The sequence below is a fragment of the Mesitornis unicolor genome, unplaced genomic scaffold, assembly GCF_000695765.1.
Source record: "Mesitornis unicolor isolate BGI_N332 unplaced genomic scaffold, ASM69576v1 scaffold23972, whole genome shotgun sequence".
NCBI lineage: Eukaryota > Metazoa > Chordata > Aves > Mesitornithiformes > Mesitornithidae > Mesitornis > Mesitornis unicolor.
This window is the reverse complement of record NW_010168837.1, coordinates 1-18,300: the sequence shown is the minus strand read 5'-3', so window position 1 is coordinate 18,300 and position 18,300 is coordinate 1. Positions and strand designations below refer to the sequence as shown.

At 40.6% G+C, this 18,300-nt stretch overlaps 1 protein-coding gene across 1 annotated transcript; it reads right to left on the bottom strand.

Moving 5' to 3' along the window:
* Window positions 1-16,991: 16,991 nt before the first annotated feature.
* On the bottom strand, window positions 16,992-17,986 carry LOC104536526 (homeobox protein goosecoid-like). Its single transcript, XM_010179165.1, has 2 exons — window positions 17,669-17,986; window positions 16,992-17,320 (listed from the first exon to the last, which is right to left on the bottom strand). Exons 1-2 carry the CDS (start codon window positions 17,984-17,986, stop codon window positions 17,168-17,170), a joined length of 471 nt encoding a protein of 156 aa, XP_010177467.1. The 3' UTR covers window positions 16,992-17,167.
* Between the last annotated feature and the right edge of the window lie 314 nt (window positions 17,987-18,300).

Here is an 18,300-nt window from a genome sequence, read left to right as displayed (position 1 = left end):
ACAAGGGTGGGAAAAGCACATATGTCATTTATTTTCAAGTTCCACATTGTAATAATCATTTATCTTCCCAATTTATGTGCAAGTATAAATTTATATGCAGATTTAACATATCTAATATTTAAGGATGAAGACAGGAAGACAGGGAGGTTAAGAAATTATTATGGCTTAGGTGTGTGAAACACAGGGTCAGAAGAGAGCACAATAGCTGTAGATGGCAAGAAGCCAGAAGTTAGGACAGGGCAGATCAGTGACAACCACCATCTGATCAGGAAGGCACAAGTCAACAGTCCTAACCATGGCCACCAAGCCTGGTACTTCTATTATTTGATTTAGAGAAAGTTCATGTGCTGGAACTCTGGAGTCTGACTTTGCTATTAATTTCTGTGACATCGTCTTGCAGTTCATGCAGCAATATCATCAAATATGTCCATTTTAATTAGTCTTTATGATACTTCTTTTTGCCTCTGCTTGACAGCGCACAGTAACCTCCTGCAACCTCTACTGCTTACATCTTCCAGCATCACTCTGAGTCTCAAGTAGCTGAATGTGTCATCAGTTTGATAGTGTGTTAACATACTGGGCTTTTTTCACTGTACACACACATGTAAAAAGCAGGAAATGTCAATAATGAATACGCTCCCAAGCTATAGTAAAAAGACCATAATACACAAGGAATTCCAATAGTAAATAGCACATAATGTATGCAGTGTCTATTACTTTTCTGTTTAGAGATCACATTTTACAGTTACTTTAAAAAATGGAAGAGGCAAATCATGAGATTATCATGGGCAAGAACTGGTAGGGTTAGTTCCACTGTGGCTTGTCTGACATGGCCGTATGTATGGTGTGTTAGCTAGATCAACAACATGCTTCATGAGATAAAGATTATTAAAACTCACATCTGATGTTTTCAATATCCTTTTTCAATATTCTTAATGGGCTTTAGCCCCTATTTATGCCAGTGAAAAGCCAGATTAACTCCAATTTATAAACATGAAGAGATGTTACTCCTATATGTAAAAGGGATACAATATGCTAAAAAAGGTCAAAGTGATAATCCTCTGTAGAACAGAAGAATGCAAACAAATATCAGCTAATCAATGAACACATGTTGTTTTTCAAAATGCTAATATAATGATTAATAGCTCCTCTTTGACATCCAAGAGTCTTTGGAAACTCTTCGTATTAAAACACTTTGTAAATCACTTTTAGAGAAAAAGTATTCAGGGAGCCCTCTTTAATCAAATTAAATACTAGGGAACCTTGATAACATTCAGTGAAACTGAATGTGCTTAGAATTCTCATCACTGTTCCTAGGATATGTAATTATTTATGCTGCTTTACATCATTTTGCTTTTCTGTGAAGCCTTAAGAGAGAATTAGAAACGGTCAAGAAGACTGTTTGTTCCCCTTGTGTCTGCTCATCTTGGACCCAGTCCTGGTCCCAGTGAAGCCAAACAATTCCCAGTGAATCCCTGGCAAAACTCCCAGAGACTGCAGTAGGAGTAAGAACAGACAGATTAAGCTCCATCCAAACTCCACTGAAGTTGATGTAGGAGTTTCATTCTTTTCTAATAGGCATTGGATCAGGCCCCATCCACAAAACATATTTAGAATCACTGTTTTAAACAAGATGTAAAGAGGCACAGAGCAGATTTCTGTCCATCTTCATCCTACTCATAGACAGAAGTTTCTGCTCCACTTAAATTGCCCTCTACAAACTGTAGGTGCAGCCTAAGGGACTGGCCCTGTTTCGGTGGGGCCATAAATGAAGTTTGTGTCTAAACCAAGCAGACAAACAGCAGTCACAAGGAGCACAGTATGGGATGTAGACCTTCCAAAGTCTACTCAAGAGTTAGCTAGAAAAATCTCAGAAAAGGACCTGCTAGCTGCCTGCATTCTGTGCTGCTGGGATGTAGAATATTTATCTCACATACAACTAAATGTCTCACATACAGTTTCTCTTCTCTGTTTCCTGTGGCTTCAGGATTCACTCTGTAAATAACACCAACATTTAAACTGACGTCTTATTTCAGACTGTAATTAACACAAAAAGATTGCAAATCCATGAACCTCAGTTGCTTCTAAGAATCATGAGGTTTCATGAGGTTCAACAAGGCCAAGTGCAGGGTCCTGCATCTGGGTCAGAACAATCCTTATTACCGATAGAAGCTAAGAGATGATGTGCTGGAAAGCAGCCCTGAGGAAAAGGACATGGAGTACTGGTGGATGAGAAGCTGGACATGAGCCACCAATGTGCATCTGCAGCCCAGAAGGCCAACCACATCCTGGGCTGCATCACAAGAAGTGTGGCCAGCAGATCAAGGGAGGTGATTCTGCCCCTCTACTCTGCTCTGGTCAGACTTCACCTGGATATTGCATCCAGCTTTGGAGTCCCCAACACAAAAAGGACATTGAAGTGCTGCAGCGGGTCCAGAGGCGGGCTACAAAGATGATTCAAGGGCTGGAGCACCTCTCCTACGAAAATAGCCTGAGAGAGTTGGAGTTGTTCAGCCTGGAGAAGAGAAGGCTCCAAGGGGACCTTATAATGACCTTCCAATACCTGAAAGGTGTCTATAAGAAATCTGGGGAAGAACTGTTCACTAGGACATGTAGCGATAGGACAAGGGGTAATGGTTTTAAACTAGAAAAGGGTAGATTTAGGTTGGATATTAGGAAAAAGTTTATCAAAATGAGGGTGGTAGATCACTGGAACAGGCTGCCCAGAGAGGTGGCAGAGGTCCCATCCTTGGAGATATTCAAGGTCAGGCTTGATGGGGCTCTGAGCAACCTGATCTGGTAACATTGTCCTTGCTTACTGCAGGGGGGGTTGGATCAGATGAGCTTTAAAGGACCCTTCCAACCCAGCATATTCTATGATTCATTCTATGATTCTATGAATCACAGAGATGTGGAATCCTGACCTCCCATAAATTTTGCCACTGACTCATTGTAAATAAGCCTCTAGCCTCCCCATGACTCTGTTTTTCCAACTGTAAAATAGATGTGTTCTTAATGTGTGATTCAGGGGATTTTCAACATGACTTGCAATTTGTTTTGCATATGTAAAGCTCTACTTACAAATAATAGGCTTCATTCTTTGGACCTAGACCTGGACTGGGATTCTGAAGTTCTGGGACGGGTTCATGTCTAGAGTTTTATTTTGGCCAGGACCAAAGCTCAGGACATGGAGTTAAACTTCTGGGTTATTGGCATCTTGCAAGAGTACATGGAAAAACACAACCAGAAACTCACATGAGGGAAAGGTGACAACAATATTTTACCCCATCTGCAGTTCCCACAACTGACATTAACATATGCATTAATGTATGCTTTACCAGTATGCACATAATCATTTTGAGGCCTGATGTTCCTCCCACTGAAATACAAGAGAGAAATTATATATCATACATAGTGAAGGTTTTGACATTTGATTCCTCCCACATACTTGAATGGGAGGAAGGCATTAAATGCCAAAACCGAAAATGAGCATACAGGACCTACCCCTCAAAACTGTAATTTATTCCAAGGCACGGCACTCATTTCACTTTTACACTGACCTCCATGCCACACAATGTAAACCCAGTGGCTGTTCTCCAATTAACAAGACAATTTTTGCTTTTTCCAAATGGTGTATACAAGTCCAATGTTCTAGAACAGCTTCTACAAGCTTAAAAAAATCCATTCTTTAGATTTCCCTCTAACTCTAATAATTTGCTTGACTTTCTTTTATTAGTGGGATTCCTCTTTTTAAGTTTGTATCACTGACAAGCTGAAGTCACTAGCAAACACTAGATTACAGATGGGGAACTATTAACATGGGCCCCTACTGTATTACCAAGTACATGAGCACAGAACTGTGTGTTTCAGACACTGTATGTAATTTCTGCCCTGTGTTTGTAATCTACAGGTGGAAATGTTCTTGTTTACACTATGTAGGCTCCCATCACCACCCTTTCAAACATGTACTCCTGTATAACACAATACATTCTCAAGAAGTTCATCCTGTCTGCTGCATGCATGCATTTTAACCATAGTGTATATGGACATTACCTTCACCACCAAAAAAGGCTGATGTTTGACTAACATCTTGATTTGTAGCTGCACTAATCAGTTTTAAGATGCTATTTTTGGTTTTTAGGAAAAAAGGAAACAAAGCATACCACCAGTCTCCATGCCAAAATTCCATCTTCTATTTCTCCTCCTGCTTTCATTCTTCTTCGATGTTGTAGGAGACTGATACTATCTGCTGTGATCTGCATCTGCTGGATGCTGCTGAGACATAAACATAAAACAATCTCATAGCCTCCACCATGGATCAGGTTGCAGCATTTCTCGACATCTTAAGAGTAGGATTTCCTCACCTTAAGCTAAAAACTGTCCTTTACCATTTACAGAAAAGTGAAAAGTAAAACAAAAATAACGTATCATCTGAAATATGAATCCATAATGAACTTGTGTGTTTGCTGAGGCTGGCAAAAAAGCACCAGTTATGACAGTAGTACCTTTACCATAGAAAGCGTCTTATGCAACAAATGGTGTTGGGTTTTTTTTCATCAGTACCCATTGCCTCTGCTGAAGTTGGAGCAGAATCTGACTCAAAAGGCTACTGGCAGGCACAGCATAATGCTTTAATTTGAGATATCATACAGAAATGAAGGAGTTTGACAGTCCCACTGACCTACACGGGAGATGTCCTGTACTTCTAAAAAGCAACTCAGACTGACATTGTGACCTAACTATTGACTAAGATGATAAATCTAAGGTTCCTGAATCATTAAATTTAGCTGAAACTTCAGAAAAATACCTACGTTTGCTCCAATAAAATCTATATTGCTGTGCTATTTAATTATTATTGGGATGACATCTTGTTGAATTTCTTGTTTAATCTAAAATGTTGGGTTAAGACAAACAGAGCAATTTCCCTTAAAGTATCCAAAAAATATCTGTGCTTGAACTGTTTGTCTTGCAAGTTAGAGTTCTGTTAAAGATTCTTCCCTATGTCCTCCAAGGAGCTTTCAAAACCCAACAAGGTTCTCGAGTACAGATGTTTACAAAGGGATCACCACACCAGCATATGTATTTATACAAACATGTTGGCAGTTGGCTTTCTGTATCTGTTCCACATCAGAAGTGGGTGAATTTCTCCACCACAGGGATAGAATATCTCGCATGAGTAAACTGAACCTCACTGAAGTGGTTGGGGTCACAAGAAATTAAATGAACAAAGCACTGCGCCAAACATGCTCCTTCAGGCCAAAGCACACCCATTTCTGGAGCTCCACTATCTGAGAAGAGAAAGATGTGGATTTGGACCATCATGAAATCTGGAAGAATCTCTGAGAACACGGTTTCAGTTCAGTAACCACAGCCAACATCCTTTAAGCTTCTTTTTAGGACAAGCTATTGGAGATGTAACCAAAATGTTGCAAAGAGAACATGTGTCCTCGTCTGAAATCGATACTGGATTTCCAGCATATGCAACATACATAGAAAGGCATGCCTATAAATTAGTGTAAGAATAATCATTCTGTGCACATACATATACAGCTCAATTCTCAGAGAAGGTAAAGTTGGTAATTTTTAATTCTGTCCTTTCACTTTCAACTGTCTGGATATAAAAAAAGCTCAAACAGTAGCTAATATTACCAGATGTATGCATCCTAAATCACTAATAACCTTTTTATTTGAAGCTCCCCTCTTCTCTTGACAGACTTACTGTCAAGACACTGATTTGGAGCAAACAAGTATCACTGCAAAACAAACAGAGGAGGGAAAAAAGGCACTGTAAAACTCTCCAGCCAGTAAAAAGTAAAGACATGCAGCAAATCTGTGGCATTGCTGGAAACGTACAAAGATTAAAAGCTGCAAACCAGGACTGATCTGAAATGTGACCCAGTCCTAACATCCAGCTGCACTTATGTGGTACTGGTAACGAAAGCACAAGGCACTCAGGGTATTCCCATTTTTCCTCTTTCTTGGTGAAAGATGATATGGGCAGTATGTCTTCCACCAGGAGATACCTGCCATGGAGACACTAGGATTTGGTTTTCTGGCACAGCCCTGCTTCCCCACTTCCCCAATCCCTTTTCCATAGCTCAGGTATACAACTGCTGGTAATAGAAATGAAATATTCAATATGCAGAAGAGGTGGTGTTCAAAAAATTTCTGCTATAAAACATATTCTATAAATTGTCAAATTGAAACTACCCTTCTGGAAGCTAAAAGACACACAAATTCAAAGGATAGATTATTATTTCCCCTGGTATTAATCACATATACAAGACAAGATAAAAGGAGTACTCAAGAGGTGCTGCAATCCCACAGCTGAGGCACCTCAGTTACCACGCAATGGGAACACAAAGAGTTCCGATGGGAACTGAGTCCCTAAAGAGCAACAGCATTTCAAGAATAAATTTCTTCACTATATTTGGTCTGCAAGAGATTTAGATCACTTCAGAAAACTTAAATAACAATAATAAGCACTAATTGTTTTTCACAGTTGACTCAATATAGGCACATATTTGCATATTTTTGCATGAACAGCTAATGTTTACAGTTCTCATCTATAATGTTTACAATGTTTATAACTTATCTCCTCAAGACCAAGGGAAAAAAACATTAAGCAAGTAAATCTCCTTACTGTTCTGGAAGAACTCAGCAGTATTTTGCCTACTTCTCAATTATGAGTTATAAAGTTAGATTACAGCCTAAAATGCAAGTTACTCTGAAGCTTGTTGCAGTTTAATTACTTCCTTAGGGATTTCTCTGGCATAGGGAAGTCCCCAAGTGGAATGGGGTTGATCTCCTGCTATTACTGCAAAGGACACAGTAATGACACGAGCAGGGTCAGCAAGCTGCAACATTTGGCCAACTCCCAACTGCTGTGTCTGCGGCCCTGGATCAATAACCTCGCTGTTCCAGAGCACAGTTAACTGGGAGGTCACAGCCCTGCAAGACCCCATCCAGTTCATAGAGTTGCCTTGTAGTCAGTCCAAAGGACTTAGCCCCTTTACAACCACTTTACTCTTAGCTGTTTTTTCCTTTGGGAGGAGGAAGGCGACAGGGAGAAATGTTGGTCAATAATGAACCATCCCTGCTGTAAGAATCCTCTTACTTGGATAAAATACAGTGTTGATTTTGGGGCAAAGCCTCCTCGCTATTCCAGGTACTAATAGATTAAACCCCAATGTTCCAAATAGTGTCTCTGAGGTTGCAATAGTTTTCAGTTCAGCTCAACACCTGCCATGAAGTGGTTATCCACCTTACCACAGCAGAGCATTACAGCCTTGAAATTTATTTTGATAGGGAGCAAGTGACAATTCAGAAAAGATTCTATCACACTAATGAAATTACAATGTGTAATGATCACATTTAACTTGCTGTTAGTGATTACAAACACATTTGATAACTGTGCACCTCTTAATGGGATGCTGACAATGCCAAAAGAAAAGCTATTCTGCTTGCAAATGCAAATATAGGCATATGCGTTACAAGAACCAGTAAAAATATCACACCCAGATAGAGATCAAGAAGTTGTCAAACTCATTAACCATTTTCTGCATTGCCAGGCTAGGGCAGATTAATCTTCTGCCTCCACTCCAAGTGATTGACCCTTTAGACCCAGCCCCTCCCTTTAACAATTTTTTGGAAACAGTTAAGAAAAGAAACTGCTGCAAGCTCTCACTGTGAAAAAGCCCATGGATTTATATGCTTCTATTCCTCCTTTACTCTTGCAATCTCTTCTCCTACACTGTCCCTCCCATAGAAGTGCAGAACATGTGGCAGAGGGCCAACCTATTCTTTCCTTGGCATTTCACACTTGCTCAGATGCCTCCTTGATGAGAACTAAAGTTGTTTTATCCCTCCTTCAGGATGGACTTTAAATAAGATGTCAGAGGGGAAAGTGAGCTCCAGTTCCCAAACCTATCAGCCTGCTGCTGGTGAGATTACTGAGGTTAAGTCAGGTTTTGCAGCGTTTTCATTCTCAATAACCTCTTTGATCTGGTATTACAAATCCATCTAAATATTTTTATTTTCCAACCTAACACATGGCTCTATCTGCAGTGAACAGAGGAAAATACTCAGAAATAGTACTTGGTATCTATGGATATCATATTGAATTATTTCCATTTTACAGATGGAAACATATCTGGCCTAGCTGAGACCATGGGCATTCAAGAGTTTCTAACAGCAGCAGAACCACAGATGTGGTATCCTATACTAGTGTCCTGTCTGCTGGACTGTATTACTCATTCTCAGTGTTGTAAATATCACCTATTCTTTGATTGAAAAGTCTCTGGCTAATCCTCAGCAAGGATTTAGCCTGGGACACTATCCTCTGGGTCTTGCGAGTTTTCTGAACACTTCATTGTTGTCAGTGGATCCCAGTCCGTATTTGCCAGGTATAGGTTCAAACTTGCTGAAGTGGGTAAAGAAAGACCTCAGACCTCATAAGCACACTCTGCAAGTCATGTATCATGAGCCACAGCATGGCCTTCCATTGACTGGCCTTCAAGGCCAGGTTGGATGGGGCTTTGAGCAGCCTGGTCTGGTGGGAGGTGTCCTGGCCCATGGCAGGAGTTCGACTGGATGAGCTTTAAGGTCTCTTCCAAACTAAACCATTCTATGATTCTATGATTATTTGGTTTTTTCACTTCCATACCAAAGATGGAAATCAGAAGTTTTCAGTTTTATAATAAACATCACCCCCATAGCAGCTTCAGGTCTCCTGAGCTGCCTGATAATTAATTAATTTATGTGGAACTCCACCATCTGAATGTCACACATGCATAACCACAAGCTATCAGAAAGAACCAGGGTTTCTGAAATGGGTCAGAAGACTTTGGTTATTTGCAAGTGTAAATTCCTGTCTTCACAAATTATCCTGCAACGACAGCAGAAGGACTTCCAGTAAGAGGACATAAAAAGAAATAGACCAAACCACAAACACATCATGGTATAGAAACAAAAAAGCACGTCAATTTTTTGTTCCAAAAATAAACATGAAATCTATCTCATATTATTTTAAAAAAATCTTAAAACATCAGTTGTACAAACATACTTTCAATCAAACTTTAAATGTTTTTAATCCCCAGCCAAAACCCTCAATAACTATTACTGGCTATATCTGTGAGCCAGATCCTCTTAGGAATAGTCACAGCCACTCATGGACACACTGAGTTGACATCTACTGTTGGCTTGGAAAGGTGGGGAGGTGGCTCTTACCAGCTCTTCTTTCTTCTGGATCAAGGGCCAGAAAGGGTTTGGCCTTGCAGGTTGGAGAAGTTGCTGCTCCGGTTCACATGCTCTTCTTCCAGAGGTGAAGATCTTTCTCTATAATCAACAGGTCTTTTTTCTCCAAAAACATCCTCAGATATTTTTCTAGGACAGCTGTGTGTCTACTTTGTGCTGATCCAAAAGTGATTAGAAAATAAAATAAAAAAAAGAAATTGAGTGGTATCAGTAGACTGGTTTTAAATCAGTGTCCAGTCATTTTTTAAATGTTCAGTTGTTTTTAACAGGACCTAAACTTTAGTCTAAGAACAAGCAAAAGCCTACAGAAGTAGACAAGACACAAATTAATAGACTTTTAGAGATTATTTTTAACATTGGATTTAACACAAAATATTTTTCTTTTTTGTTTTAATTTCGTAGCCATCTGACACTCATCCAACCAAGACCAAAATTTTCAGCATGCAACGAAAGATACTGTGAAGCTGAAATGGAAACTGATTCTGTTCCTCAGACAGCTACTTCAAGGGGACTGATATTAGAAAGAACGACTCTAGAGCACCCAAGCCCTTAGTCCTTAACACGAATTCTCCTTGTTCCTCAACTGCAGTGTGTCTGGTGACCGAGCAGCTTTCCCACTGATCAGTCAGCCAAAGCATTAAACCATCATAAGCAATATGGCCATAATCAGTCCCTGTTTCAGTGTTTTTTTCTGATGTCAGAATAATTCAGATGCCCGGATATCTGAAGCAGCTGTGCCAGTGAATACATGAGCAGAGAAAAACACAGCTGCTTTCTGACTCAGGAACACTGTTCTGGATTTTCTTAAACATCTGGTAAATCAGATGTTCCTTTAAGGCCAAGAGTGATGGATATCGATAAACTTTGCCATTATGCAGGTGGAGATAAGCCTCACACGAGGTCTGAGGGCCCGATGTTGACCCCACTCAAGTCTCTTTGCATGGAAAATACCTACTTCTATGTAAACGACACACTTGTAAACAATATTACTGCCTCTGAAAAGCAGCAATAATTTATTCATTTAAAAGCTGCGTTGTACTAGTATAATTATTTCAGTGTAGAAGCATGGCTTTTATCTTAAAAGGTATCCCACTAAAACTTTGAACGTGAATTCAGATACACCCTTAAAGCTTATTTCGTCAACAACAGTATTGACTGCAGTGACTTTAGAAATAAAAAAGCCGTTGCTACCAATAAAGCTGCACCTGTACAAGGTGGGAAGGAGGGACCGCTTCAGCTGAACAAGTCAGAGCAGAAGACTTAGTGAATTTTAAGGAGAGAAAGCTCCCCTGGGAGCCCTTCCTGTATGGTTCTGTCCCATAATCATTAGCCCTTTTGACCAGAGATTAATGCTCTATCTTCACTAACCACATTGCAAAATAAACCCATCCATTAAAGTAGGGAATATTACCAGCTCAAGAAGAAAGTTTCTCTTTAATTCTCAAGGGCTTTGGGTCAAACCTCCACATTATCCCTTCAACCAGGCTAAAGAAGCCACAAGTGAGTGAGTTTCATTGTGGAGAGCTGTCTCCATAGCATTAGGGCCATCTAAAAGAAAAATACAGTGTGTCCTAAAAATGTGCATGATAAACACAGTATAAAAGCAATGAAAAAGTAATTTTAAACAAATAAGACCTAACAACTGAAATAAACGAAGCCTGAGACTTTCCATATAATGACAGGAAGCTCCAAATAAAGGGTACTGGGTTCATGCCCTTCTAAACCATTACAGTTTCCACAGAAAATATCAGCCGCCTTGAGGCTCTTAGGTTAGGGAGATTTATAGTGATAACAATAGCAGTAGTTTATTTGAGACAGTTAATCAAATTCTAGCACTTACAAGCCCTCTGTGGAAACTACAAATTTAAGAAGTTGAAGACTGAATATTCAAGAGTAGGCTTGCAATCTACACAAGCACAGTAAATTTCAGTTATGTGTTTCATTATACTGGTGCCTTATAGCTTTTAAGGGGTTTACAACTTGGCTCTAATTATCCACTATGGGGTAAAATTTGGCATAAAAGAACTCTTTTCCATTCTCTTCTCTTAAGAGAGTTTCTCACTCTCTGCTGGTACTGGGTTTCTTGCACATACAACACTCAGCAAGATTTTTTGGGTGTGCAAGTAAAGCAGGTCAGGGCTCTCATTTTGTGGCTTTTAAAAATTAATCTTTCATACACCAAAACCATATTGCCGCTGCCTTCACTTGTCTTCTATTAATTTAGTCTTCAATTTCGGTTCACTAGCATTGTAAAAATATATGTGATTTTTTCATGGACCAAAGGAAATTATACATATAATTACATTAAACATAGCCATGAAAGCCTTATTTTCACCAGGAAAGTCAAAATTACACCAGGGTAACAGGAAAACATAGTGATGGCATTAAAATTCACTAGTGAAAAAATATCATCACTTCTGCTTCCCCACACTGTGCCGTAGACTTCCTGCGTGTCCCCCTGAAGAAGAGGTACCTAAGCATTTCCAACCGAAAAATGGAGTTACTGTAGTTCCCCACCTCAGGATCACTCTGAAAATTCACAGCTAAGTTCTTTGACAGCTTGCCAAAAGCCCTAAATAAAGGAAATAAATACAATTATACTCAGATTTTACACTAATAACACCTTGGAGTCAAGAGGGATGCTAACTTTAGAAGTTCTCCTCCTTGCTCATTCCAGCACTATAGTTTACAGCACAGGTCCAACAATTTGTGATGCTGCCCTACAAACCAGATTGCTGAAATGACGCCATCAGAATCTACCTCCTAATTCCTCATATTTTTTCTAGGAAAAGAAAGTATTAATTCTGCCATGTCTACAAGTCCACCCACCTTGAGCAGAAAGTGAAGCAGAAGCCCAGAGGAAGAGGGCTCCATACACCAAATTTATCTCTTTTGCTGGGGTGTAGTCAAGGTGAAAACCCAACTCACATTGGCAAAGCACTCTGCAGTCATTGGGTAGCAAACACTGAATAAATCCCCTCAAAGACAGAAAAGCATAAAGAGTTATTATTATTGTACTTATATAAATAAACACAAGCAGAGTCTGGTGGGGATTCAATGCTTAGTTGAGAGTTTGGAGGAAGGCCCTTTGCCTTGACAGAATGCAAAGGGACAAATATAAATTCTACATTGGCACATGTATTTGTCGTGTTTTGGGGTGTACTAATGAGGTGAAGCTCCAAACCTCCAAGGTAAGTATGCATGTCTGTCTGGACAAGCAGTAGACAAGAAATGCAAACAGCAGTATTCAGACATCGTTTAAAAGTCAGAGACGAAGTAACTTTCAACACTGAACTGTACAGGTACTTCTAAGTTACAAGAAGTTTCCTGGCCTTTCTCCTGCTCTGTATTATCCCATTAAGTTGTGCCTTAACTTTTGTCGTATGCCCTGAAGGATATAGTCTCTGTCTGTAGACATCTATTCTATCCTGAAAACAAAGAGTGAAAGAAGTCTGATTCCTTTTTTAATTTTTTTTAATTTACATCTGAATTCTCCAGCTTTGGATACCTTCAGTACAAACCAGAATATTGCAACACAGGTTTCTACATTTAAAGTTGTCAGACATTTTACAGAGATGGGTTATACTGAAGGTTGTATTAATTGCTTAAAACCTAACATATTGCAGCTACAACTGTTACCTTTCTGTAACAGACTCTAACCAAAGAACCCCAGAGAAACAGAGTAATTTGACTAAATTTCCCTGTCTAGGTTTAGTCAAGACTCACCAGGTCTCCAAAGTAGGAAAACATAAAGTATAAATGGAATGAAACCCTATGGGGGTAGAATACAAAACAAAAAGTCTTTAGGTTTTTGTACATTTGTGCTGTATGGTGTACAACCCCAGAGAACCAATAAATGCAGATGGAGCACAGAAAATATGAACTCACCTTAATGTTGCATTTTTTTTATAACTTCCACTAATCCAAATGTTTGCTTCACAAGTCATGTGTAAGAAAGAGTTTGCATGGTTTATATTCCCAGGATCCCATTATGGTAAAGCGCAAAACCAGTTCACTCAAGTATTAGCAAAACTGAAAGGGAAAAAAAAAGAGTCCGGATTTTCAGCTGATAGTAAATCACTTTATGTCAAGCAAAAAAATCTGACCTCTGCTTTCCAGCATTACTTATTACAACAAGACTACAGAAATAAGTATAGTAAATATGGTACTAAATAGAAACATAAATTTTGGGCATCTAAATGCAGATGGCACAATGAAGATATACAACAAAAGGCTTCCCCATTGTACCCTTACTACACATTACTCTCCTTAGCTTTCGCTTGCAAGAGAATTTCATAACCTAAACCAGCTTCGTGGCAGGAGAATTTATTTGATGTGTGCTCCTTTTGTATAATTATTCAATTATTACTCCTATAATGCATAGCATTATCTGGAATAAATCTTTGTTATAATGGTGAACCTCTGAAGTAGCTTATGTTTCTTCTTATAATCCTCCCTTCACCCTACCTCCCCTGTGAGATCTGAAAGGAATATTATTTCCTTTCAACCTTTTGAGGTTGGACTAGATGATCCTTGAGGTCCCTTCCAACCTGGTATTCTATGATATTCATTCTACAGGCAGAAATTTAGAAAGAAAAATCCAACATTTCATAGAAAATTGGTGGGACAGAAAGAAGCTGAACTCGTCTTGCAAAAACCTAGATAGTACATCAGTACCATGAACCATACATCATGTTTCCAAAATCTCTAAGAAGGTTTTTCAGTCATATTAAATCTGAGAATGGGTTTGCACCAAGATGCAAGGTTGTAAATTGCAGTGAAGGAGACGCAGACAAAACAAAGCAAAACCAAAAAAAAGTGAAAATAAAAGCTTTTTTTGGTCTCCTTCTTGGAAAAGTGTTAACAAACACCACCACAACCAGCTCTTTGAAAGCCTCTTTGTTAGAACTGAACCTGCTGGAACATAGCTCGTATTCAGGTCCCTCACTTTGCTCTGCTCCTACTGCACCAGCAGAAACAGAAAATAATGAAAGTTGTTATGTGGCATTTGCAGTTTGGCATGGAGGAATTCTCCTAAAATAAAAATCCAGACAAACATCTAGAGGCAGATTATGCCAACCAAACAGTACAAGTGAATTAAAGATCTTATTACAATCATCCTTGTGTTTTCAATCATTCAGTTTTCTACTTTCTTGAAGCTTTTGATGCAATATTCTCACTACTTTTCGGTTGTCAGGCTCTTTCATACTGCATGGGATCAATTATGTAGTGCAAAATAGGTAGAACAAAGCCTTTAGGTTTTCAGAAAACACTAGTGAGAAAAAGAATGAGACAGTTCTCCTACTGTCTGATGGCACAAGTAAGGTAAAGCTTTTAGGTCAAGATTAAAATTTATCTTCAATTAGATTTTAAACTGGTATTATTAACTCTAATAGGTCTATGTCTAAATACAGTAATAAGAATAGATAACTGTGACTGCACAATCAAGCTTACGGTAATCAAGAGTTTATAGAAAACTCAAAAAATAACTCAGACTAAGGTACAATGTCAATTTAAAGCAATCCCATGCATAGAAAATGTGTTTTGGAACACAAGGTTTTGATTCATACATCATATCGCATGTTTCCACAAAACAAAATGTTCTAAATTTATCCATAATTTGGCACGTTCGGTGCTTCCGCGGTTTTCGAGCACCTTGCTCCCATTGGAGAAGTCTGAAAATCTCTAAAGATATGGACTACAACCTCAAGTAACTACTATTGGTTATTAAAATACATATTCAAAGCCCACCTCTTACAGATCCAGTTTAATTCCCACATTCAACTATGCAGGATAAAGTCCTTAATAACGAATTCCAAAATTACTAACCCACACACACAAATGCAAAACAAAATAAAACAAAGCCCTGCCAATCTCCCGGTGTGGCAGTAAGGATAGTTATACATGGGAAGTAAAGACAATATATAAGCATTTTCAAAATCCTGGGCCGTATTCTCCTTAGACCTGGCTTTTATTTGCAAATTCATGCACTTTAAAACCTAACAATGTCTAAATACAGAGGAGATTACATTAAAAATCCACTCACTGAGACTTCCTGAATATAGCATAACAAAATGCTTCTTTTGAAAACTAATTTTCAGTAATTCAAAACCTGATTTTTAGTGCTGCTGGATTGCAGTTCAATACAGTTTACAGAGATCAGATGTACATCTGTAGCAATAGGGTAGAATCCCCAAAATGCAAGATCTCTGTAGAGCCAAACTGCGATACCCAAGAAGAATCCATTTGCTTCTCCCATTCCTTCGCTGCTGCCCTAAGGAACAAGAGGCTAAATTTCTTCTTCTCTTGAAGAGAGCAGTAGCTATGAAACCATAAGCCCCCTAAAGAAGTGACTCATACAAAACCACACTTAATTTCTGCCACAGTGGCTGTTCCTACATTTCGGTATGGGGAGAGATGGTTCAGAGAGAGATACCACTTCTATGTGGAAACACGGGTGTATTAAGAAATGTTATCTGACAGGTACTGAGATTCACTCTGTCACACTAACACCTGCAAAACGCACCATGTATAATAATAAATATAATAATAATAAACAGCTGGATACATCAGGAAAGGGAGGAAAAGCACAAGGACAAGCAACACAGCAGCTGACCCTTTCTGGTGTCACTGGAAGCAATGGTGAGCACATTTGTATAAACCAATTTATTGTCTAAGCTGGATGAGCTGAACAGACACAGATGAGCTTAGGCATTGGCCATAATAAAGGAAAATCAGCTCATGACCACTTAACTTCTGAATGGAAGGCACGGCATGAAGATTTCCAGCCAGAGGTTATCTGCACTGGCTTTGCACCTTCAGGTCATTTGTTTTAAATTTATAGACAGTCTTTGTAGACATGGAGAGGAAGAGGTCTTTCTAAACATGGGGAAACTGTGGCCATTCTGCTCTGAAGGGATGAGCACTAAGAGATGGGGACTCACAGGGAAAAAAAAGCATAAGGAAAATTAATGGGAATGTTACAGGAGGAACAGACGTCTCTTTTACGAGGCCCTCATAGAGGAAAGGGTAAAATGAGACCAAGCTGTCACTGCTTTCTTAATTGCAAAGTTTCTTCCTCAAAAGAGAGAAAACTTTCAGTAGCAACTTCTTGTGAAACATTCCTAGGTATGAGCCCTCGTGTACGAGCCTTACTCGTAATTCACCCGATCATGGCCAAAATTTATTCATCACGATTTTAAATACGGATGTAGCAAGATAGCTTTTCTAAACGGGGATCAAAGACAAATGCTTTGGAGACTCAACAGGGCACAACTCCAGAGAGAAATGGAAGAGAAAAGCGCAGGGAAACGGGACAGAGCAACAAGTGCGAGGCCGGATTTGCTTTGGCTGCAAGTATTTGCTAAGAGCATCGCCTCCAGCTGGACCGGACAGGGGCTGCGGAGAGGAGAAGCGTTTGGCCGTGAGGGAGAACAGGTCGGGATGGGCCTGGCGAGGAGCTCCGGGAGGAGGAACGAGGTTTGCTCCCGGCCGCACCCCACTCCAGCCCGGCTGCTCTGGGCGCTGCCGGCGGAGATGGGACCGTCCCGGCCGAGCCTCCGCCGCTTTCCTCCAGGGTGAAAGATCCGCCATCGCCTCAAACCTCCCAAACTACGCGAAACCTGGTTAAATGAGGAACTGCGCCGGCAAGGCCGCCCCCAGGTCCCGGGTCCCCGCCGCTCTCCTCTCCTTTCCCTTCTCACCCCAGCACAGAGGGGAACAAACGCGCCGCCGTCTGCCTGTGCAACACCTCCGCAACACATTTTATTTACACGGACTCGGTTCGGGGCATTGTACATTATATACAGATATTTTCCCCCTCCAACAAGGCAGAGCTTGTGCAAGATTTAGTAGCATCCTCTGGAGTGCATCCGACAGTTCACGGGAAATATCCCGCCCCCCCCGCGAGGTATCAGCTGTCGGAGTCCAAGTCACTTTTCCCGTCCTCTTGTCTCTTCTCCGGGGAGGTTTTAGACGCTTTATTCCATTTTTGTGCGTTTTCCGACTCCTCCGAAGACGATCGCTTTTGCCTTCTCCACTTCGCCCGGCGGTTTTTGAACCAAACCTGTTAGGTTAAGAAATGAAATTATTAGGGAAAACTATCAAAATAGGCAATCCCGACGGACTGGCCTCCGCCGTGCCCAAGCCCTGGCAGCCGCGGCGAGGAGGCGGAGGGAAAGCTGCCTGGAGGCACGATCGCTTCTCGGCATTTGCCCGCAGCCGTGTGATCGGCTCGGCCAGCCGCCCCCAAAAAGGCGCTTAGAAATTATAATAAAAATTAATAATAAACAAAAATAATAAACTTTCCCTCTCTCCCTCCTGCTTGCGCTCCCCGCCATCAACTCGCCGCACCAAGCTCGTTTAAAGGAGAAAGGGAGGAATGTGGAAAGGAGGAGGAAAGAAAGCAAAATACCTCCACTTTTTCCTCTCTTAAGTGCACCCTTCTGGCCAGCTGTTCCCTGGTGCCCACGTCTGGGTATTTCGTCTCCTGGAAGAGGTTTTCCAGCGCTTCCAGCTGCTCGTCAGTGAAGATGGTCCGGTGCCGCCGTTTTCGCCTGCAGTGCAGCTGGTTCAGTAACTGCAGCTCCGTCCGGGACAAGGTGCCCACGTTCATGTAGGGCAACATCTGATGGGGAACAGGGGACATCAAGACTGACCCAGTGCCCTCGTAACCTACGGACAGATAGATGAGACGACGACAGGCTTTGTATGAATCATGGAATGGCATCATGATCGGGATTGGAAGGGACATCTGAAGTCCAACTGTCTGCTAGAGCAGGATCACCTAGAGTAGGTCACACAGGAACACGACCAGGAGGGGTCTGAATATCTCCAGAGAAGGAGGCTCTGCAACATCTCTGGGCATCCTGGTCCAGTGCTCTGGTACTCTCACAGTAAAGTTTTTCCTTGTTTAAATTGAATCTCCTGTGAACTAGCTTGTAACCATTGCTCCTTGCCCTGTCGCTGGGCATAACTGAGCAGAGTCTGGTCCCATCCGAATGTCCCTGACATTCCCCTTTAGATATTTACAAGCATTAATGAGAC

What these genes read in the sequence shown, in the direction of transcription:
- LOC104536526 (XM_010179165.1), bottom strand. Translation starts at nt 17,986, where the DNA reads ATGATGCCATTCCATGATTCATACAAAGCCTGTCGTCGTCTCATCTAT. An exon ending in TAAGAGAGGAAAAAGTGGAG is followed by an intron (nt 17,321 to 17,668) that starts GTATTTTGCTTT and finishes TTAACCTAACAG; the next exon opens with GTTTGGTTCAAAAACCGCCG.